Consider the following 21,597-nt stretch of genomic DNA (forward strand, 5'->3'; position numbering starts at 1 on the left):
GCTCCATCACTAATTCATATGCTGTGTGACCTTGAGCCAGTGTCCTTAATCTCAGTGGTAGTAATAAATAAAATATATCGATCAACATATTTTATAACCAGCCTGTCAGGGATTTTTAAAAACAACTATAACTGTTCAAAATGTTGAATGTTTTAGGGTCGTCCACTATATAAATACAGAGTAATGTGAGTATATAATTCTAATAATTGCTACTTACTCATAAGTACAGAATTATTAGGGCATTTACAGAAGTCACACAACTCAACCTTTAAACAAGCTCAAACTGAGTAGGATAATGATAGGATTAAAGACTTAGGAATGCCATGTTTTAGATGTGTAAAACTGATACACTCCCCCACCTGCTTCTAGCTGTTTTGGAAAAAAGTGAGATTTGCTATGCCAAGCATGCCAGTGTTAAGTGAACTCATGTGAACTGTAACGTTTTTTGTCCCACTGTTGTCATGACTTTGTACAAATAAACTAAGATAAGATTGTCTGGTTCGGGCAGATTCTGATAAAGAGACTTGATAAGAAAAATGCAGTAGTGCTGGAAAATCTACAAGATGAAGGGGAAACTGTTAACATTTAATTTATAAATTTTAATGGCTCTCTGCCCAGGTGCAGTGTCTCTTTGCCATGGGGAGGCATACATTAAACATCAGAGCCCTTAATTTAATAGCTATTATTGCGGCTGTGTATAGTCTGTTTCTTTATAGTAAAGAATTATTTATCAAAACAGAGCTTCCATGCCTCTGGCATTTACTGTTAACCCATTATTTTCTGGACTTTGGCCTCCTTGACAGGTATTTTAAAATCAATGTAACTCAAGTATCCAGTGGGGAAATAGGGGAATGAGCTTCGATCAGTGGTTAGCACACCTACATCCTTGGCAAGTATTGGTGTGGTGGTGGATGACTGATCTTCTAGAGTGCCCCTCTCCTTCAGTTTGTTTGCTATGATAGGCATTCCAGAGGGTGTGTCAGCTTAGTTGGAAATACTCGTGGCGCTCTTTAACAGACCGGGAAGCAGACTGTCCCTAAATGAAATACTCCATCTGTTGTCTCAAAAGTGTTAGACTAGTTTCATTTTCTTTCGTGGCATTCTACCCACAGCTCATTTCATAATTTATGTAAACTTAAAAGTATAGGGGGCTGTTGATGCTAGAAAGAAGAGGCATTTGTGGTTTTGCTTTTAAATAGTGCCTGTGCATGGGCTGCCTCCTAGTGCTTTTCTGTTTTGGAGAGAATTACACTCACTTTGTGTTCAAGCACCTATCTTCTGGTTTGGACTAAATTCAGCTCCACAGCTAGCCTTTTGTTTTCATGGGAAGAATACCAGACTTCCATGTTAGTCTTTAATAATTTTGTTAAGGTGAGCTAGTGTTTTTCCCTTCTGATTAGTTACAAAGCCTTTGTACATTAAAGTTTCCTAATTTTTTTTCTCATGCTTGTGAATAACAATATACTCTGAATAAACCAAGTATATTCTAAAGTCTTCTATTTTGGGCCTTATTAATAAGAAATGGACTTTTAGAACGTTTGAGATGTTGAATAATTAAGTGACTAAGTGCTACACACATAGTATAATAAAATCTCTTCAAACGAGCATGGTCTAAATTCAAAATTTTAAAGGAGAATGTGTAGTTCTTATATCCAGTCACTGAAACAGATGAGGCTTTATTGCTTAGAAGTACCAACATAGTTTTAAAAATAAGAACTATGGGTAATTAATATATTAATGGTGTATATACAGGGGAATTTGGATTTTTCTTAGTGGTGGGGGAAGTAAGACACACAAATGCTCCATGTGGTCACGTGTTATAGTGCCATAGTGCGCAAAGGTAGACGGAGATTACTTTTGATTTAAGAGATTGGAGCAGAGTTCACAGGAATGGGTAAGAATAACATCAGTGAGAAATGGGTGGGGAAAAATGATTTCAGGAGAATAGTATGCACTATGGGAGGAAGCAGGAGGTAGATCCAGGGTTGTGGTGGGAGTGGAGGTATCTAATTGACTCTCCCTGGCACATGCTGTCACAGGGCACTGTGTGGGCAGCTGGCAATAAGCTACATAGATAATGAATGCTGGGCTGGGATGGCCTGGGGAAGACTGGCAGCAAGGAAGGGACTTTCGGGCTAGTCTTTGAGGGAAGGGAAGGATTTGATTAGGAATCTGGGTGTTCTTAAAGAGAAGAGCATAGACACCAAGACAAAAACAAGGGCAGTAAGACCAATTTTGCTCTATTGAGGTTGAGAAGAAAAATCAAGTTAGCTGGACTGAAGAACCTTGAATACAAGGCTGAAGAACTTAAATGTTATCAGGAATGATTTTGGGTTTCTTGATACTCCCCTGCTTAGAAACCTTTAGTGATTAGAGCAATGTTTTGAGAATATGATTAGAAGTATGTGGAGAGGTTTTGGAGGGTGGAAGAAGGACCAGAAGCAGAGGCACCAGTTAACGATTGAATAAATTTTGTAATGATATTCAAAGATGTAAAAGTTAAGGGAGATGGGCTGGGCACAGGGGCTCACACCTGTAATCCCTACACTTTGGGAGGCTGAGGCAGGCAGATCGCTTGAGGTCAGGAGTTTGGGACCAGCCTGGCCAACCTAGTGAAACCCCGTCTCTACCAAAAACTACAAAAATTAGATTAGTGGTGGCACATACCTGTAATCCCAGCTACTCCAGAGGCTGAGGTGGGAGAATCATTTGAACCCGAGAGGCGAAGGTTCAAATGAGCCTTTGAGCCGAGATCCTGCCACTGCACTCCAGCCTGGGCGACAGAGTGAGACCTTGTCTAAAAAAAAAAAAATGCAGGGTTGGGGGCCGATAGAGGAATTAATTTTACAATTTAATACCCAAAATTGAATATTTGATGCCTTGAGGGAGAATATTCACTTAGTCAATAGATATTTAATGAGCACCTATTATGTGTGATAGACACTGAGTTTACAGTGGGGAACAGAAAGACAAGTGGTCTCTGCCCACATGGAGCCTACATTTAATGAGAGAGACAAAAAAGTATGTATAAAAATGTATATACTTTATATATAGTTATATATAATTATATATAACAAATATAGTTAAAAAGTATATAGTTAACAATACAATATATATATATGAAGGGGAAAAGCAAGGTAAGGGATAAGGAGTGATGAAAAGAGGGGAGTATTTTAGAGTCTTGAGAGAACATTTGAGTGGAGACCTACCCAAAGGGAGGGAGAGAGGGAGCCTCCTGACTGCCTGGGGAAAGAGCATCTCTGGCAGCCGGTTGTAGGCCTTGAGTGCCTGAGACCAGCAAGACGTTCTGGCTGGAGTAGAGCTGGAAAGGGAAGAGTGGGAGGAATGATATGTGCAATGTAACCAGGAATAGAGCCTTTAGGGTCCTGAAAGCCGTGGTAAAGAGTTTGATTTTACTTTAGATATGATGGAAAGGCACGGGAGTTCCTTGATGTTTTTAAAAGATCCCTATGGCAGCAGAGGTGATAAGGTGGTGGCTCGGATGAGGCCTAAGGCAATAGTGATAGAGGTGGTGAGAAGTGATAGGATTCCAAACATATTTTGCAGGTAAAGCAAAGAGGATTTATTGATGGAGCTAGATGTGGGCTGTGAGAGAAAGAATAGAATCAAGGAATACCCCCCATGGTCTGTATGGTGAATTTGTCTGAATTAGGAAAAGCTAATTCTGTCTCTGGCCAGAAGCAGAAGCACTTCTTCTCAGCACCACTGGGTAAAGAAGCTCCCTTCCTCCCAGCACATGTACCTGGGTGCTAGGACACCTTGGTGGGAAGAGTGTGGGCTGGTAACCCGTGTTGGCCCTGTGGCCAGGCATCCTTGCGAAGGACTCAACCTGTATAAGTGAATGCAGCAGCACTGGATGACTCCTGAGTTTGTGGCCTGAGCAAGTGGATGAATTGTAGTGTCATCCTCAAACTGGGGAGACTAGAAGAGGAGCTGACTGTGAGTGGCAGAAGACAGGGCAAAGCAAATTCCATTTTGGGTATAAGTCTGAGATGCCCATTAAAAGTCCTGGAAGCAATGTCAAGTAGGCAGGTGGCTATGAACTGGAGCCAGGGTGGGAAGCCGGCAGGACTTGCTGTTTTTGAGTTTGAAATGACTATCAAGTGGAGCTGTAGGACTGGAGCTTAGGAGCAAAGATTTAGATTAAAGATGGGGAAGTCAGTCTGCCCAGAGAAATAGATGAATCCTTTGAGGGACATTATATTGAAAAACAAGAAGATTGGACTGCCTTGGGAGTATTATTCGGCAGTGGAAAGCAGGTAATGAATCTGCAAAGCAGCCAACAGGAGGAAGATCAGCATGATGCAGCAGCATGGAAGGCAAGTCGTGAGAGGGTGGAGGGTGCTGGGGAGATCCGAAGGAGTCGGGGCTTAGGAAGCTGCTGGATCTTTGGAGAGCACTGTTTAGAGGTAACAATGAGTGTGAAGGTAATTTTCAGGGAATTAAAAATATACTTTCAGGAAATATGCGCTGAAGGGAGAACAATAGGGTCAAGTGTTGGTTTTTAAAAATAGGATGAAATTGTGTCTGTTTTAAGGTAAACTGAGGGAACCAATGAAAGAGGAAAAGTTAAAGATGCTAGAAACAAACGGGATCAGTGAGGGAACAAGAACAGGGCATCTGGAGGGTAAGTGTTTGAAGGAATAAAAAGTAGTTTCAAAAATGAGGAAGCTTTTTACTTTGAGCGATGAAAACAGTTTTTTATCTTTTTAGCAAAGTTGCAGTTAGGATCTTCTGTCTTTTTAGGGGTCTCCACTGGTATTAAAGGCCTGAAGAAAGTATGGCGGGAACCAACAAGAAAAAAAAAATTGTCAAGCAGTAATGAGAGACCAGGTGGAAATATGGAGAATAATCTGTAATAGCCAGTCAGTATTCTGTGGCCCAAGAGCAAAAAGGGAATTGAGAATTCAGAGTTGACCCCATAAAAAAAGAAAGACATTAAGGACACCTGAAACAGTGGTTTATAACCCAGAAAAGTGCATATCAAAGTCACCTGGAGACTTTAAACAAAATTATGGGCTGAGCATGGTGGCTCATGCCTGTAATCCCAACAGTTTGGGAGGCCAAGGCAGAAGGACTGCTTAAGGCCAGGAGTTCAAGACCAGCCTGGCCAGCATAGTGAGACCCCATCTCTATAAAAGACGACAAACTCTATGCATTTACTTCCTTTCCCTAAAATGTATCAGATTGAGGTGTAGGAGTAGGACAAGAAATGGGAGAGATGTTTATGTATGTTTTTAGAACATTCTAGGTGATGCTCTTCAGTTCTTTGTTCCACCCCCATTCCCCATTAAGAAAACTCTTCTGGGCTCTGGGCAGGAGTAGAAAAGGATGGCTGGGAGGGAAGCTAAAGGACTAAGGGGAAAGTTTTTTGAGGTGATATCAACACAAATAGTATTTTGGGGGTGTGCTCAGCTAGTTAAGTTCCTGTACTGTAGACCTTTACAGAGTCTTTCATATGCTCATAAATCTCCAAGAGGGGGATTTAATATTTTAAGATCATATACAAACACAGGATCCTTATTTTCATGGACCATCTTACGGACTAGTTTCTGCAAATTACACTTTGAAAATGCTGAATTAGAGAACGGCAGCAATGGTCAGTTCCAGTTAATCTGGAAAGTTCAGGGGTTTTGGAAGGGGGAAGCCATACTGGAAAGGGAGAATGTCTGGGTTAAGATCTTGAAGCACAGTTCCAGGCTGTGGCTTTGTTGGTGGAGAGCTGGGTTACTTTCCATTCCCCCAGTTAAACTTGTTTTCTGCCATTGAGTCCCGTATCAGTTGAGTCATCAATATGAATGTTGAAGTTGCAAAGTGTAAGACAAAATGGGGAATTTATGAAGTATTTACAAATATTCTACGATCAATAGTTTAATTTCTCATAGATAGGGATGGATATGAAAGCAGACCAAAATCCAATGGCTTTTCAGATAACTAGACTTTTCCTCTTAACTATAAGAAAAGGAAAGTGGGTAACCGTCAAAAGTAGATACACTTTGAAATCTTGGAGCACTTAATAGAGGTGACTTAATATTTTGGAGTTGAGAAACTTTTAAACACAGCAGTGTCGTAAGTTCTGAGAATGACCCAATTTGTACCACCTGGGCATTGAACTGAAGGCTGTCTTTCCAGTGAAGTAAAGTTTAAGATGACAGTTAACACTGAATGTTCTCTCTTAAGATTTGCAAAGAAGCCAGTGATTGGTGAGGATAGTGATTCTTGGCAGGGATTAGACATTTATATAGCATGATTTAATTTTTAATAATGTGAATTTTATCAGCATACAAACTTCCTCACAATATTGAGACATAGAAAATGGGAAGGCTTCTAAACAATTTTCAGTTGCCCCAACTATATGAGTTTCACAAAATTCCATTCTTTTCTGCCAAGTGGTATTATTCCATTCCTTCCCTCATGTATCTTATCTTTATTATTGAATTTTCCCTCACAGTCCACCGTTAAAAGAAGAAAGTATCACACATGTGGGTTCTTTTGGCTATGGAAGTGTCCTTGAGATAACTTTTTGCACGTGACTCAGCTGAAGTGTTCAAAGCACATGGAAATCACTTGCCAGTGACAGGTGGACGTTGTATGTGTTTGTTTTCCCCTATGGATGCCTAAACTTTCTTTTCTTCACAGGTAAAGTCAGTGATAAATCTTTTGTTTGCTGCATATACTGGAGATGTGTCTGCACTTCGAAGGTATGTTTACAGGATGGATTAGCATGCACTTTACAGATATTTATGAAGTTGCTTCTGGGTGAGCAGCCATTTTAAGGTTAAAGTCTCACTTCTCTTTCCCTTTGATAAAAATGACCCCAACAAAATTTTTATTAAATAGGCACTTCCAGTGCCTTAGGCCTGCTTTCCAATCTTGTCCTTTTCTGCCTCCTATAAAAAAGACCATATCTCTGTTTCCCCAAGTAGTAACTGTTCAGCTAATCTGGCTAATTAGTATCAGTGGCTTACTGGTATTGGACAGTGCCTTCTCCCTCCCTGTCTACCCTCCATTCCCAATCTTTGGGGGGTGTGTGTGTGGGGGGGAAGCAGCTGGGGGGTTTGGTGTCCAGCAGATCATCAGGATTAGTAAGGGCATATACTGCTGTATACCTAAGGTCTTTTGTATAGAGTTGTAACTTACTTCCTTTTTTTTTTTTTTTTTTTTGTTTTCTCCCATTAGTACCTCAAACAACTGATTTTCAAAGTGGAAAAATGTCTGTGCTTCCCCCCTTGTTTTAAAGTCTGACAAGTACTAGTAGACTGTGAAATGTTTAAGAATGGGAGGCTTAGTAAAACATACAACTTTATTATAGGGATTAGTTTCTTGCCCTTCTGAGACAAACCTTGGTACGGTTGTGCCATAATTTTTGAGTTGTGAACAATAATGTAATAAAGTTTAATTCTGTGAGAGATGTTTAACATTTAATCTTACCTAAAAAAAGCAAAGCTGAGGAAGAGAGGTGAAGTGGCATCTACCCAAAACACCTGTGTACCGGTCAATAAGGTTGGTAGTTCCCATTAATGAGCCTGATGAAGGATGGCACCTGTCTGACAGGGCCTTAAATGAACTGATGGAGTGAATGTTACCAGTGTGAATTAAATTTGCTTTATATATAATAAACAGCTGTGCTTACACATTTTCAGATTTGCTTTGTCAGCTATGGACATGGAACAGCGGGACTATGATTCTAGAACAGCACTCCATGTAGCTGCTGCAGAGGGTAATACAGGAACTACTCCTATCTATTTTCTTTCCAGATTTAATTTCTACTTAGTACTAAAATCTGCTCTTTTTTTGGGGGTGGGACGGTATAGGTCATGTTGAAGTTGTTAAATTTTTGCTGGAAGCCTGCAAAGTAAACCCTTTCCCCAAGGACAGGTGAGCACTTATGTTACCTTCTAAATATGTCAGTATTTTATTATGCAGGACTGTAATATTCAAGTGATTATAATATTTAAACCTACTAAGATATTCTTGAACCTGCTATGATGTCTTATAAAGGCAATAAACCTTGTTTCTACTAGATAGGTAATTCTGTCTCCCATATCCTGTTTCTTATCTAAGAATGGTCTTATTTAGAAATTTTCAGGTTAATTTGACTATTAGTCAATACACTGTATGAACAAAATTTTTTTTTTTTGCATTTGGGAAGAGAGAATTGGAATTTTATCCTCATGGATTTTTAAAACAAATTTTTTAAATTACACTTTAAGTTCTGGGATACATGTGCAGAACGTGCAGGTTTGTTACATAGGTATACAAGTGCCATGGTGGTTTGCTGCACCCATCAACCCATCGTCTACATTAGGTATTTCTCCTAATGCTATCCCTCCCTTACCCTGACCCCCAAAAGGCCCTGGTGTGTGATGTTCCCCTCCCTGTGTCCATGTGTTCTCACTGTTCAACTCCCACTTACGAGGGAGAACATGAAGTGTTTGGTTTTCTGTTCTTGTGTTAGTTTGCTGAGAATGATGGTTTCCAGCTTCATCCATGTCCCTGCAAAGGACATGAACTCATCCTTTTTTATGATTGCATAGTATTCCATGGTGTATATGTGCCACATTTTCTTTATCCAGTCTATCATCGATGGTCATTTGGGTTAGTTCCAAGTCTTTGCTATTGTGAACGGTGCCACAATAAACATAGATGTGCATGTGTCTTTATAGTAGAATGATTTATAATCCTTTGGGTATATACCCAGTAATGGGATTGCTGGGTCAAATGGTATTTCTGGTTCTAGATCCTTGAGGAATCACCACACTGTCTTCCACAATGGTTGAACTAATTTACACTCCCACTAACAGTGTAAAAGCGTTCCTATTTCTCCACATCCTCTCCAGCATCTGTTGTTTCCTGTCTTTTTAATGATCGCCATTCTAACTGGTGTGAGATGGCATCTCATTGTGGTTTTGATTTGCATTTCTCTAATGACCAGTGATGATGATATTTTTTTCACATGTTTGTTGGCTGCATAAATGTCTTCTTTTGAGAAGTGTCTGTTCATATCCTTCACTCACTTTTTGATGGGGTTGTTTTTTTGTTGTAAATTTGCTTAACTTCCTTGTGGATTCTGGATATTAGCCCTTTGTCAGATGGATAGATCGCAAAAATTTTCTCCCATTCTGTAGGTTGCCTGTTCACCCTGATGATAGTTTCTTTTGCTGTGCAGAAGCTCTTTAGTTTAATTAGATCCCATTTATCAATTTTGGCTTTTGTTGCCATTGCTTTTGGTGTTTTGGTCATGAAGTCTTTGCCCATGCCTGTGTCCTGAAAGGTATTGCCTAGGTTTTCTTCTAGGGTTTTTATGGTTTTAGGTCTTATGTTTAAGTCTTTAATCCATCTTGAGTTAATTTTTGTATAAGGTGAAAGGAAGGGGTCCAGGTTCAGTTTTCTGCATATGGCTAGCCAGTTTTCCCAATACCTTTCCCCATTGCTTGTTTTTGTCAGGTTTGTCAAAGATCAGATGGTTGTAGATGTGTGCCGGTATTTCTGAGGCCTCAATTCTTTTCCATTGGTCTGTATATCTATTTTGATATCAGTATGGTACTGTTTTGATTACCGCAGCCTTGTAGTATAGTTTGAAGTCAGGTAGCATGATGCCTCCAGCTTTCTTCTTTTTGCTTAGGATCGTCTTGGCTATGTGGGCTCTTTTTTGGTTATATATGAAATTTAAAGTATTTTTTTTCTAATTCTGTGAAGAAAGTCAATGGTAGCTTGATGGGGATAGCATAAAATCTATAAATTACTTTGGGTTGTATGGCCATTTTCATGATACTGATTCTTCCTATCCATGAGCATGGAATATTTTTCCATTTGTTTGTGTCCTCTCTTTATTTCCTTCAGCAGTGGTTTGTAGTTCTCCTTGAAGAGGTCCTTCACATCCCTTGTAAGTTGGATTCCTAGGTATTTTATTCTCTTTGTAGCAGTTGTGAATGGGAGTTCACTCATGATTTGGCTGTTTGTCTATTATTGGTGTATAGGAATGCTTGTGATTTTCGCACATTGATTTTGTATCTTGAGACTTTGCTGAAGTTGCTTATCAGCTTAAGGAGATTTTGGGCCGAGATGATGGGGTTTTCTAAATATACAATCATATCATCTGCAAACAGAGACAATTTGACTTCCTCTCTTCCTATTTGAATACCTTTCTTTCTTTCTTTCTTTCTTTTTTTTTTTTTGAGACAGATTCTCACTCTGTCAGCCAGGCTGGAGTGCAGTGGCAAGACCTCAGCTCACTGCAACCTCTTGTCTCCCAGGCTCAAGTAATTCTCCTGCCTCAGCCTCCCGAGTAGCTGGGATTACAGGCGTGTGCCCACCACAGCCAGCTAATTTTTGTATTTTTAGTAGAGATGGGATTTCACCATGTTGGCCAGGCTGCTCTCGAACTCCTGACCTCAGGTAATCTGCCGCCTTGGCCTCCCAAAGTGCTGGGATTACAGGCATGAGCCACTGCGCCTGGCCCCTTTATCTCTTTCTCTTGCCTGATTGCCCTAGCCAGAACTTCCAATACTATGTTGAATAGGAGTGGTCACAGAGGGCATCCTTGTCTTGTGCCAGTTTTCAAAGGGAATGCTTCCAGTTTTTTGCCCATTCAGTATGATATTGGCTGTGGGTTTGTCATAAATAGCTCTTATTATTTTGAGATATGTTCCATCAATACCTAGTTTATTGAGAGTTTTTAGCATGAAGGCATGTTGAATTTTGTCAAAGGCCTTTTCTGCATCTATTGAGATAATCGTGGTTTTTGTCATTGGTTCTGTTTATGTGATGGATTACGTTTATTGATTTGCGTATGTTGAACCAGCCTTACATCCCAGGGATGAAGCCGACTTGATCGTGGTGGATAAGCTTTTTGATGTACTGCTGGATTCAGTTTGCCAGTATTTTATTGAGGATTTTTGCATCGATGTTCATCAGGGATACTGGCCTGAAATTTTCTTTTTTTGTTGTGTCTCTGCCAGGTTTTGGTATCAAGATGATGCTGGCCTCATAAAATGAGTTAGGGAGGATTCCTTCTTTTTCTATTGTTTGGAATAGATTCAGAAGGAATGGTACCAGCTCCTCTTTGTACCTCTGGTAGAATTTGGCTGTGAATCCGTCTGGTCCTGGACTTTTTTCGGTTGGTAGGCTATTAATTACTGCCTCAATTTCAGAACTTATTGGTCTATTCAGGGATTTGACTTCTTCCTGGTTTAGACTTGGGAGGGTGTATGTGTCCAGGAATTTATCAGTTTCTTCTAGATTTCCTAGTTTATTTGCATAGAGGTGTTTATAGTATTCTCTGATGGTAGTTTGTATTTCTGTGGGATCAGTGGTGATATCCCCTTTATCATTTTTTATTGCGTCTATTTGATTCTTCTCTCTTCTTCTTTATTAGTCTTGCTAGCGGTCTATTTTGTTGATCTTTTCAAAAAACCAGCTCCTGGATTCATTGATTTTTTGAAGGGTTTTTCGTGTCTCTCTCTCCTTCAGTTCTGCTCTTAGTTATTTCCTGTCTTCTGCTAGCTTTTGAATTTGTTTGCTCTTGTTTCTCTAGCTCTTTTAATTGTGATGTTGGGGTGTCGATTTTAGATCTTTCCTGCCTGCTCTTGTGGGCATTTAGTACTATAAACTTCCTTCTAAACACTGCTTTAGCTCTGTCCCAGAGATTCTGGTACGTCGTGTCTTTTGTCTCATTAGTTTCAAAGAACTTATTTATTTCTGCTTTATTTTTGTTATTTACCCAGTAGTCATTCAGGAGCAGGTTGTTCAGTTTCCATGCAGTTGTACGGTTTTGAGTGAGTTTGTTAATCCTGAATTCTAATTTGATTGCACTGTGGTCTGAAAAACTGTTATGATTTTTGTTTTTGCATTTGCTGAGGAGTGTTTTACTTCCAATTATGTGGCCAATTTTAGAATAAGTGTGATGTGGTGCTGAGAAGAATGTATATTCTGTTGACTTGGGGTGAGAGTTCTGTAGATGTCTATTAGGTCTGCTTGGTCCAGAGCTGAGTTCAAGTCCTGAATATCCTTGTTAATTTTCTGTCTCGTTGATCTGTCTAATATTGACAGTGGGGTGTTAAAGTCTCCCACTATTATTGTGTGGGAGTCTAAGTCTCTTTGTAGGTCTCTAAGAACTTGCTTTATGAATCTGGGTGCTCCTGTATTGGGTGCATATATATTTAGGATAGTTAGCTCTTCTTGTTGCATTGATCCCTTTACCATTATGTAATGCCCTTGTCTCTTTTGATCTTTGTCGGTTTAAAGTCTGTTTTATCAGAGACTAGCATTGCAACCCCTGCTTTTTTTTTTGCTTTCCATTTGCTTGGTAAATATTACCCTATCCCTTTATTTTGAGCCTATGTGTGTCTTTGCACGTGAGATGGGTCTCCTGAATACAGCAGACCAATGTGTCTTGACTCTATCCAATTTGCCATTCTGTGTCTTTTAATTGGGGCATTTAGCCCATTTACATTTAAGGTTAATATTGTTATGTGTGAGTTTGATCCTGTCATTATGATGCTAGCTGGTTATTTTGCCCTTTAGTTGATGCAGTTTCTTCATAGTGTCGATGGTCTTTACAGTTTTGTATGTTTTTGCAGTTGCTGGTACCCCTCGTGGAGTTTTTAACAACCCAGGGTAGATAAGACAAACCTTTAGAGAAGCATAAACTTTAAGATGATAATTAACACTGAATGTTCTCTCTTAAGATTTGCAAAGAAGCCAGTGATTGGTGAGGACAGTGATTGTTGGCAGGGATTCGACATTTATGCAGCCTGATTTTGTTTTTAATAATAATGTGAATTTTATCAGCATACAAACTTGCTCACAATATTGAGACATACAAAATGGGAAGGCTTCTAAACAAGCTAAAATGTATAAGAAAACTGTTAACTCTAAAAAGAATATATTGGAGTTTGTTGAAATTTCTGCATTTGGTTGGAATCAGTTTTAGAAGGCTTCTTGGAAGTTTAATTTTAATCAGTGCTTTAGGGAAGAGATGAGACTGAAGGCACAGAATGAAAAGAAGGGCATTCTATCTATAGTGGGAAAAATATGCCTAGAATATATTCTGCTCCTCTCCCCTCTCTCCTGGTCGACATAGCAAACTGCTATTCATCCTGCAACAAATGATGTCAACAAAGTGGTCAGGGAAGGGATAAGAATGCAGCTTACACATATACATGTACAGTAAACTCTAGATTCATATCCTTGGATGTACTGGAGTAGAGTGTATGAGTCAATGAGTAATGAGAATAAAAGTTTAGAATGGGAAAAAAACCATACTTGATGGTGGTTTGATATGTATTAGGAGTTTGGATTCATTTGAGAACTGGGAGCTGTATTAAGTTTGGAGCAAGTTGATTACTCTTTAGCTATATTGCCTTTCTGTTTATTAAGCTTTAACTTTTTTTTTTTTGAGACTGGGTCTTGCGCCTTGCCACTCAGGCTGAAGTGCAAGTGGCATGATCATAGTTCACTGCAGCCTTAACTTCCCAGGCTCAAGCGATCCTCCCACCTCAACCTCCTGAGTAGCTGCAATCACAGGCACACACCACCATGCCTGGCTAATTTATTTATTTATTTATTTATTTTTTGTAGAGGCAGAATCTTACTATGTTGCCCAGGCTGGTCTCCAATTCCTGGGCTCAAGCAGTCCTCCCACCTCAGCCTCCCAAAATGTTGGGTTTACAGGCGTGAGCCATTGAGCCTGGCCAACTATCTTTTTTAAAATTAGGGCTTGGGTTTTGTTGGTTCAGCTCTTAGCTTGCAAGAAATGCAGAAAAGTTATGTCAGTGTCTGACAAATGTTAGCAATTTTGTAAGTTTGCTAACACTTCGGTTATCTAACTTTATTCCTATAGTTGTAAAAAAGCACCATGATTAAAAACTCCTTTATTGGCAGTATTCTAAAAGCTCATGTTAGGGTGACAGTCTTCTTCCCTTTCCCCAAATTTTAATACCTATCCCAGGTTTCTAGAGCAAGAAATTGAAGAGCATTTTCCTCCTGTGTTTATAATCCCAACTAAAACACTATGTAATACATGTTGGAAATATTACTGTGCTTTGTATATGTATTAATTTTTTTTGCCCTAAATTGGCCTCTAGGAATGTGAAAGTAGATGTACCTATCTGATAAGAAAAAGTGAGCTAAGTAACTAACTTGATAACTAGGCATTCAACAAGTCTTTTTCTCTATTTCATAGAATTGGTGTCACCTTAAATTATAACAGGTTTGCGCAAAATTCGTGAATTCTTGAGATAGAGTCTTGCTCTGTTGCCCAGGCTGGAGTGCAGTGGTGTGATCTCGTTCACTGCAACCTCCGCCTCCCAGGTTCAAGCAATTCTCCTGCCTCAGCCACCTGAGTAGCTGGGATTACAGGCGTGTGCCACCACACCCAGCTAATTTTTGTATTTTTAATAGAGAGGGGTTTCGCCATGTTGGCCATTCTCGTCTTGAACTCCTGGCCTCAAGTGATGCACCCACCTGGGCCTCCCAAAGTGATAGGATTACAGGCATGAGCCACTGTGCCTGGCTGAAATTAGTGTATTCAGTGTATTTTTCATTAATTCACAGAAGAAGAATTGTAAAAAAGGTAACACGCAGTTGACATTCCATTTTTCCAGAAAGACAGATAATTACATACTGTAGAGGATGACTCAAAAGTCTGTTTCAAGCCACTGACTTCCTAAACTAATGAAGGCCTATTCAAAGTCACTTAATTCAGCTGTTTTTTGTTTTTTTTTTTTTTGAGAAATACAAAGATGTGAAGTTTTACTTACCTGATTTTAAAAACAGGCTACCAAAATTTATCCAAATATATTAAAAAATGAGACTGTTTTAAAAACCTTTTGTTTCCATATTGTGACTCCACTAAGTGGGTAAAAAGTTCAGGACAGAGATGGAAAGGAAAGAAGGAAACAGGAAGAGGTGAAACTAGGAAGGTGGTGCCAGTGGCATGTGGATGAAGAAAGAGAGATCATCAGCCATGGAGAATTTTGTAATGTAAGTAGAGAGAGAGAGACTGGGTAGGAAGACAGGCTTCACAGTTTGTAAAGTGTAAGGGAACTACCCATCGTACCCTGTCATTGACTAGGGCTGTGAGTTATGTGGTTCTGTCTCCTCTTGCAAAAGACTTACCGCTTCTGGCAAGTGATTAACCACTTCGGCAACTCTTCATTTCTTCTTATCCTCGAATACTCATCTACATCACTCTAAACCGCACAGCTCCAGAAGCATGGAAAGGGGAGTTATTAGTATGGAAGGGGGAGTTACTCTTCTGGTGTAGTGGTCCGATTGAGTCCATGGCTTCCCAACCTTACCAGAGGTGATAAAAATGTCAATTCCTTTGGGGCCAATCTTGCTCCTCCAACATGTGTTTTAGCCCTAATGAGGTCATGGTTATTTCTAGACTTCTGAGACTTACTGTGGCTTTGAATTGACACAAACACTAATTTTCTGTCCAAGGCTAGAGTGATGGATGTTATATACCTGAATTTTCTTTGAACATTTTATTTTAAAAGAGATACTTTGGGCTTTTCATGAAACTAAAATTCTGGAACCCTAGAGCAGTCTATTATATCTGTCACCACAAGGACTTTCCTTAAAAAGCTCCCTCCATAAGCACTTGGATGTGTAAACCAGATCCTTTCACAGATCTTTTTCTCTTCCTCTCCATATCCCAACTTGTCTTGGAGACTACTTTTTGAATTATAAATCCCTTTCTGCATTTCTATTATTAATTTTTATTTGTAAAATTGCTAAAATGGCTAAATTGGCCATTTAACCTGCATTTAAAATCTAGGAATGTGGGGTGATCATCTTTGTACATAAATTACCTAATGACCCTGTCCATGCTGTGCTACGTGTTTAGGTGGAATAACACTCCCATGGATGAAGCACTGCACTTTGGACACCATGATGTATTTAAAATTCTCCAAGAATACCAAGTCCAGTACACACCTCAAGGAGATTCTGACAACGGGAAGGAAAATCAAACCGTCCATAAGAATCTTGATGGATTGTTGTAATGGTCTCAAATCCCAAGATTTAAATCACTTACCTATTTAATTGTGGAAAATGATTATGAAGAACGTGTGTATTTCTATCTGGTAGTGATGTATATTTTACATTTGTCATTTCAGTGTTACTGGAGTTTTCTTCATTGTGCACACAGGACAAATCTGATCTCTTTGGGAAAAAATAGAAATAAAACAATCTCCCTCCATAATGTGAGCAATATTACCTCGTGCATTGTATAATCTGATGTAAAAGAAATAGTTACCAATGCTAGCTTGTGTGGTCTTCCATGATTTATTTGTGTTTTGTGAATTTTCAATTTATGGTGATGATCTGCTGATATGCATTTATAAATTAAGCTCTGTTGTACAGTCTGTCCAAATGGGTCAAGGTTGCCTTTAGACGCAAATAGTGTGATTTTCAAGACTTCAAATACAAATTTAGTTTAAGTGTTTGAACAACTATATGCACTTACGGTTGTGTGTTTAAAATGTCTCTCTCTCACCCTAGCTTCATGGTGTGACTCTTAAAAAAACTATAATAGTTAACAACTGTTAGTAAGATAGACCAATTCTGATTAGACTTTATCAGGGAATCTGTTTAAGATATGTTTGGTGACCAAAACATATATGTGAATGTAGTTATAATACTTTCGAAAAATTTTCCTTTTTCTATATCCCCTTAGTCCAGCCTCTCTTCTCAGACAGTTAGCTATCTGCCTCTTTCCTTTAGCTGGGAAAGTGAGAGCTGGCATACTATGCAGTTTTTATGTTTTCCATAGTAAGTCAGAAAATGCCTCCTATTTCTGGCATCAGAACTTTGCCATTTGTCTACAGAAGACGAACCAGAGACAAAATTACTAAGTATAAATTAGTCAAGTTTATCAGTCTAAAAAACGAAGGGATGTGCAACTGCAGCTCTTTAAGAAGACTTTTTTTTTAGCTTCTAGGGTAAAGATAAATTCAGAAATGCTCTAAGCTACCAAAGTTATTCTGAAAGTATGGGAACTGCTACAACTAACATTTGTTTCCAAGCCTGTCATTAAGAGTCTGCATCAAGAGATTTGTCCTCCTTGGGGGACCACTGGATCATTCCAGATTTCTTGTGATTTTTCTATTGTGTAATTCTTGGTGGGCTCTGTAGTTTAATAATAAGAAAAAGGCCATTTCATTTTAAATTGTGACCTATAATTCTTTGTCTTGGGTTGGTACTTCAGGATTCATTTGGAAAGTGGGTAAAAGGGGCTTCAAAAAACGATAGAAGAGGATTCTCTAGGAGTTACACATACATTTTATCCTGTCATACCTCGAGATAAAGTGGCATGTTAGTGAGGATTTCTGATATTAAGCACACACACACATGCACACAAATGGACTTCTCTGAAGCTATGTTTAGTAAAATGAGCTCAAGTACATGAATGTTAGTTGTTATCACATACAGCAAATTCCTTTTTTTTTCTTTTTCTATGAGCACACTCTGCTGCTTCTAAACTTTACCATGCCTGATGGCACCTTACTCCAGCAGCCTCCAGGTGCTTTCATTTTCACTTCCAGTCTAAGCCAGTGGCTCCTGCCACTGCCCTCCCATTACCTAGATGGCACCTCCTTTGGTGAAACCACGGCCAATGTTCCTTAGCTGCACCAGGCCCGAAGCTGTTCCCATGCTTGAGCTTCCATGGGGAGGATGATGAGTGAGCAGTTTCCTACCCCATGGATCTATCAAGCCATGGAGACAGGTAGCATTTGTAAGATGCTGCACAGGAGCAGCATTATCCCCAAAGATATTACAGGGTAGACACGTTTTAATTGAAATCAATCAAGATAACTTTACTCAAAGAGCAGCCCGCTTTGTGTGACTAAAATGAAACATTAAGACAGTTGAATTGTGTGACTTGGAGATTACCAATGATTTTGAGGCTTTTCTATAATAAAAGAGGTTCTAACCATTATTTGGGAACAAAGAGAGTTTTCATCTTTTTTCAGATCAAAACCATTCTGTAAAATCTTTGTTGTCTAATTAAATGTGCCCTTATTTACCCCTGATGTTATTTATGACTATGTGCCGATTCCTGCTCGGGCTGTTTGCTGTTGGCTGGTAATAATGTATTTGATTTAAATGCTGTTGACTGTGCTATTAACTGCTGCCGTCAGTAAACTCCAAAGATCTTTTTGTTTTGGCTTTAGTATCATATGTGCTTTTTCTGTATCATGAGAGTTCTATATGGTCATGCTAATTTAAAGCTTTATATACATTGTTGTTTTTGCTGGTCTCATCTTTGGTAATATGCTATACCCCACTGCTGCCCGACACTGCCCTTTAGCTGCAGAGCTGGATTAGCTATTGACCATTTGATGCTGTTGTCTGTCTGGCAGGGACTGAATGACCTGATGTCAGATTTAGATTCTTCCTGGGGATTACACAGCTATGAATGTATTTGCTTCTAAAACCTCCCAAAGTGAATCTAATCTTAAAACTACAAGTTGTAAGTATTCTGAAATTGGGAAACATTTATTTTAAATGCTATCAGGTAGTGTTGCTTTTTACAACATAATAAATATATGTATCAAAAAAAATGTGTGAAAAAATGAATTTTCTTAAAACAATTGAGAGCCAGGAACTCCACTGAGCATACAGACCATGTCTGGTTAGGTTCCAATCCATTTCTAATGCCTGCTATAAAGCTAGGTACTGTGCAAGGTGTCAGATGGGGTTACCACAATGACTAGGACAAGAATCCTGTGTAGAGTTCATCTTTGAAGGTGGGGGATGTGCAGGCATGTCTCTAGTCCCCTAGATGCAAACACTATCCTTTTACAGTTAGGAAGTGCTCAGTAAATATTTGTTGAATGGAACCAGTAAATATACCCTTGAATGAGAAGAGAGGTTATTTTCACAAAGCCTTGAAATTTATTTAGAGGAGAGTTGAAGCTAGTACTATCACACTAGAATCTGAGTGTGACCAGCCAGTAAACCTCAGCTCCTAATTTATTCTGTGTGGGAACAGCATTCGCTTCCACTGCCAGAAATCCCTGGTCTTCAGCACTCTTTCCTTTCAGGCCAGGGGTTAGTGTATAGTTTTCCAACCATAGAGAAAGTACATGAACACCATGACTGTTACATTTTCATTTATCAACGCTATCTGTCACAAAGTAAGTTACTTTGCTAGAAGAGTCACTGCTGGCATTTTAGAACTACGATGAGCCAGGTACTATGCAAGGTGACAAGTGGGGTTACCACAATGATTAGAAGAGACATCAGAAATTCTCTAACTCACTCTTTTATAGATGAAGCTGAGACCCAAGAGTGGGCTGTGATACAGAACTCTTAGCCCTGCACTGTTGTTCTACGTCCTACAACACTGATTATGCCTAGTATGGATAGAATATACATATTAGCTTATTCATATGCACTATCTCCTATTAGCTAGGGCCTCTCCTCTGCTGAGTTTTAGGGAGAGGCATAAGTGCTATAACAGAAAGTCCTGCAACATATAGTCAACTTCAGCTATATATATATATATATATATATATATATATATATATATATATACATCCATGGGTAGGAGCAGGATATCGGTGCAGGCGCAACAAATGTGTGAATAATCCTAAATAGTGAGTAGTTATTTTTATTCTTGATACAAGATCATTTTATTTTTGTATAACTTTTTTAGGAGTTGGGATAACCTTCCTAATTTTACTTGCTAATCCTCATAGTAAAATGAGTAAATTCATAAATCATATACCAGATGGCCCAGGGAAGCAGCCCATGAACGTGTTAGGTGGCACTTATAAAAAAGGCTTTTTGGGAAAGGATAATCTTATAGTTATGCAAGGAAATGATGTGATTCACTAGATTATATGTGTTTGGGGATGGGAAAGATTAGAAAATTAAGGCAGTTTTTTAAAAAGGAGGCGTGAGATACAGTAAAACAACTGGATGGAAGGCATTAAAGGCAGAGACTGGGGGGTTTTATTTCTATTCTGGAGAATGAACCAGACTCTAGGCCTGTGTGCGCCCCCACTGTACCCCTTGCTTCCTTTCCAAATAGCCAGTAAAAAGGCTGCTATGAAGTGCATCTGACAAGCAGTCCCAGTGGCAAAAGAATATCAAGACTGTTTCAATTACGTAAAAGAAATGTGGAAAGGCTGCAAACAGACACTGACAGTAAGGTATTAAGGTGTTATAATAGCTTTATGAAATAGGAGAATTGTGAGTTTGATAATAGGTATTTGACAGCTTTCTACCTCTTAGATAGCTTTCTGTTCTCTGTAGACTCAACGTTAATAAATAAGTTTAAGACTGCTTAAGTATGGCTCTGTTGTTGTTTTTTCCTTTTTACAATAAATCAAGCAAGGTGTTCAATTTCTCAGTGAGTATAGCAAACACATAACCCAAAGTGAGTTCACAAAAACTTGGAAGCTGAGGATTATCATTTAAGAGTGATATAAACTGATCTTAAAAAGCTCTAAAAACAATATTGTCTTCAGCTTTCCTAAAACTGGTTTAAATGTCATTTCTTTGAAATTGTATTTTTTAAATATAACATTTACATTATTTGTAGCTTCTGGCTGTTTGCATCACAAAATCTTAAGTTTTAATAAGGTGATTGCACTAGAATATATGATCCAGTGTCTCAGAATATCTTAAGTTCCATAAAAGCAGGGATCTTTGCTTTTGTTTACCAATGTTTCCCAAACATCTAGTATAATGCCTGGCTCATGGCAGGTGCTCTATATAAATTTGATGAATTAATTAATGAATGAATCATAACTAACCAAAGGAAGCCACTCACATAAATGGTCCTTACTTTGTCAATGTCCCAATTCAAAAGGTAAGCAGAAGAGTTTTCAAAACACTTTCTAGCTTTTTCCTGTCCTTTCCCTGGGTTAGTCAGTGACAGGACTGCTCTGTTCAGAAAGACTTGCCTTCATAGTCCACTTTAGCTTTCAGGCAATAAATAGATTTCACTCATTTCATGCCATCTCAGAAAACCCTCTTTCCTTTAAAATGAGACATTTGTCCCCAGTAGCAAACATAAGCTCTATGCTTATAAAACACCTTTCAAACTTACAAACACCACACGAGAAATACTCAAACACACACAAATATCCCTTAAGTTAGGATCTACTCAGTGACTTCTTATGGTTAATTATGTAAGAATACAAACTTACACTAGTTAGCCAGGGCATATTTACCTTACTCCTTGGAGAGAGACCACTCTCAGTGTTCACTATAAATAAGCTTTATATTTCCTAGATGTAAATACGAAGATATGCAGATGAGAATAATCATTCTGGTTATGATGCCAACATTCATTATCAGGGAATAACACTATTCCATGATAATAGCTAAATACAACTTGATAGACAATGTCTAACTTGGTAATTATGCCTCTTCTTACACTTTTTTCCCCAATACACAGTGTATTTTACTTTGAGAAGGCCTGGCCTTCTAGCTTTTGACATCTTTGGAAAAAAATGGCATCTAATCATGGGGGTGTAGATTTTAGATGACTGCTTTGGAGACAAGACAAAGTCCCATTTCTCATGTATTTTAAAATTAAAAACTGCTAATTTG

General features: G+C 38.8%; 1 protein-coding gene across 2 annotated transcripts in view; it reads left to right on the forward strand.

Annotated features, from left to right (window-relative positions):
• GLS (glutaminase) overlaps nucleotides 1-18,593 on the forward strand; it is an 86,179-nt gene extending 67,586 nt beyond the window's left edge. For both annotated transcript variants that reach the window (XM_002812679.6, XM_054546107.2), the window contains 4 exons: nucleotides 6,661-6,722; nucleotides 7,665-7,741; nucleotides 7,836-7,899; nucleotides 15,875-18,593. In XM_002812679.6, the coding sequence (XP_002812725.1) occupies nucleotides 6,661-6,722; nucleotides 7,665-7,741; nucleotides 7,836-7,899; nucleotides 15,875-16,031 (360 nt within the window). In that variant the 3' untranslated portion in view covers nucleotides 16,032-18,593. The remainder of the gene's footprint in view (nucleotides 1-6,660; nucleotides 6,723-7,664; nucleotides 7,742-7,835; nucleotides 7,900-15,874) is intronic.
• The last annotated feature ends 3,004 nt before the right edge of the window (nucleotides 18,594-21,597 follow it).

Source organism: Pongo abelii, chromosome 11 (assembly GCF_028885655.2).
Source record: "Pongo abelii isolate AG06213 chromosome 11, NHGRI_mPonAbe1-v2.0_pri, whole genome shotgun sequence".
Lineage (NCBI taxonomy): Eukaryota > Metazoa > Chordata > Mammalia > Primates > Hominidae > Pongo > Pongo abelii.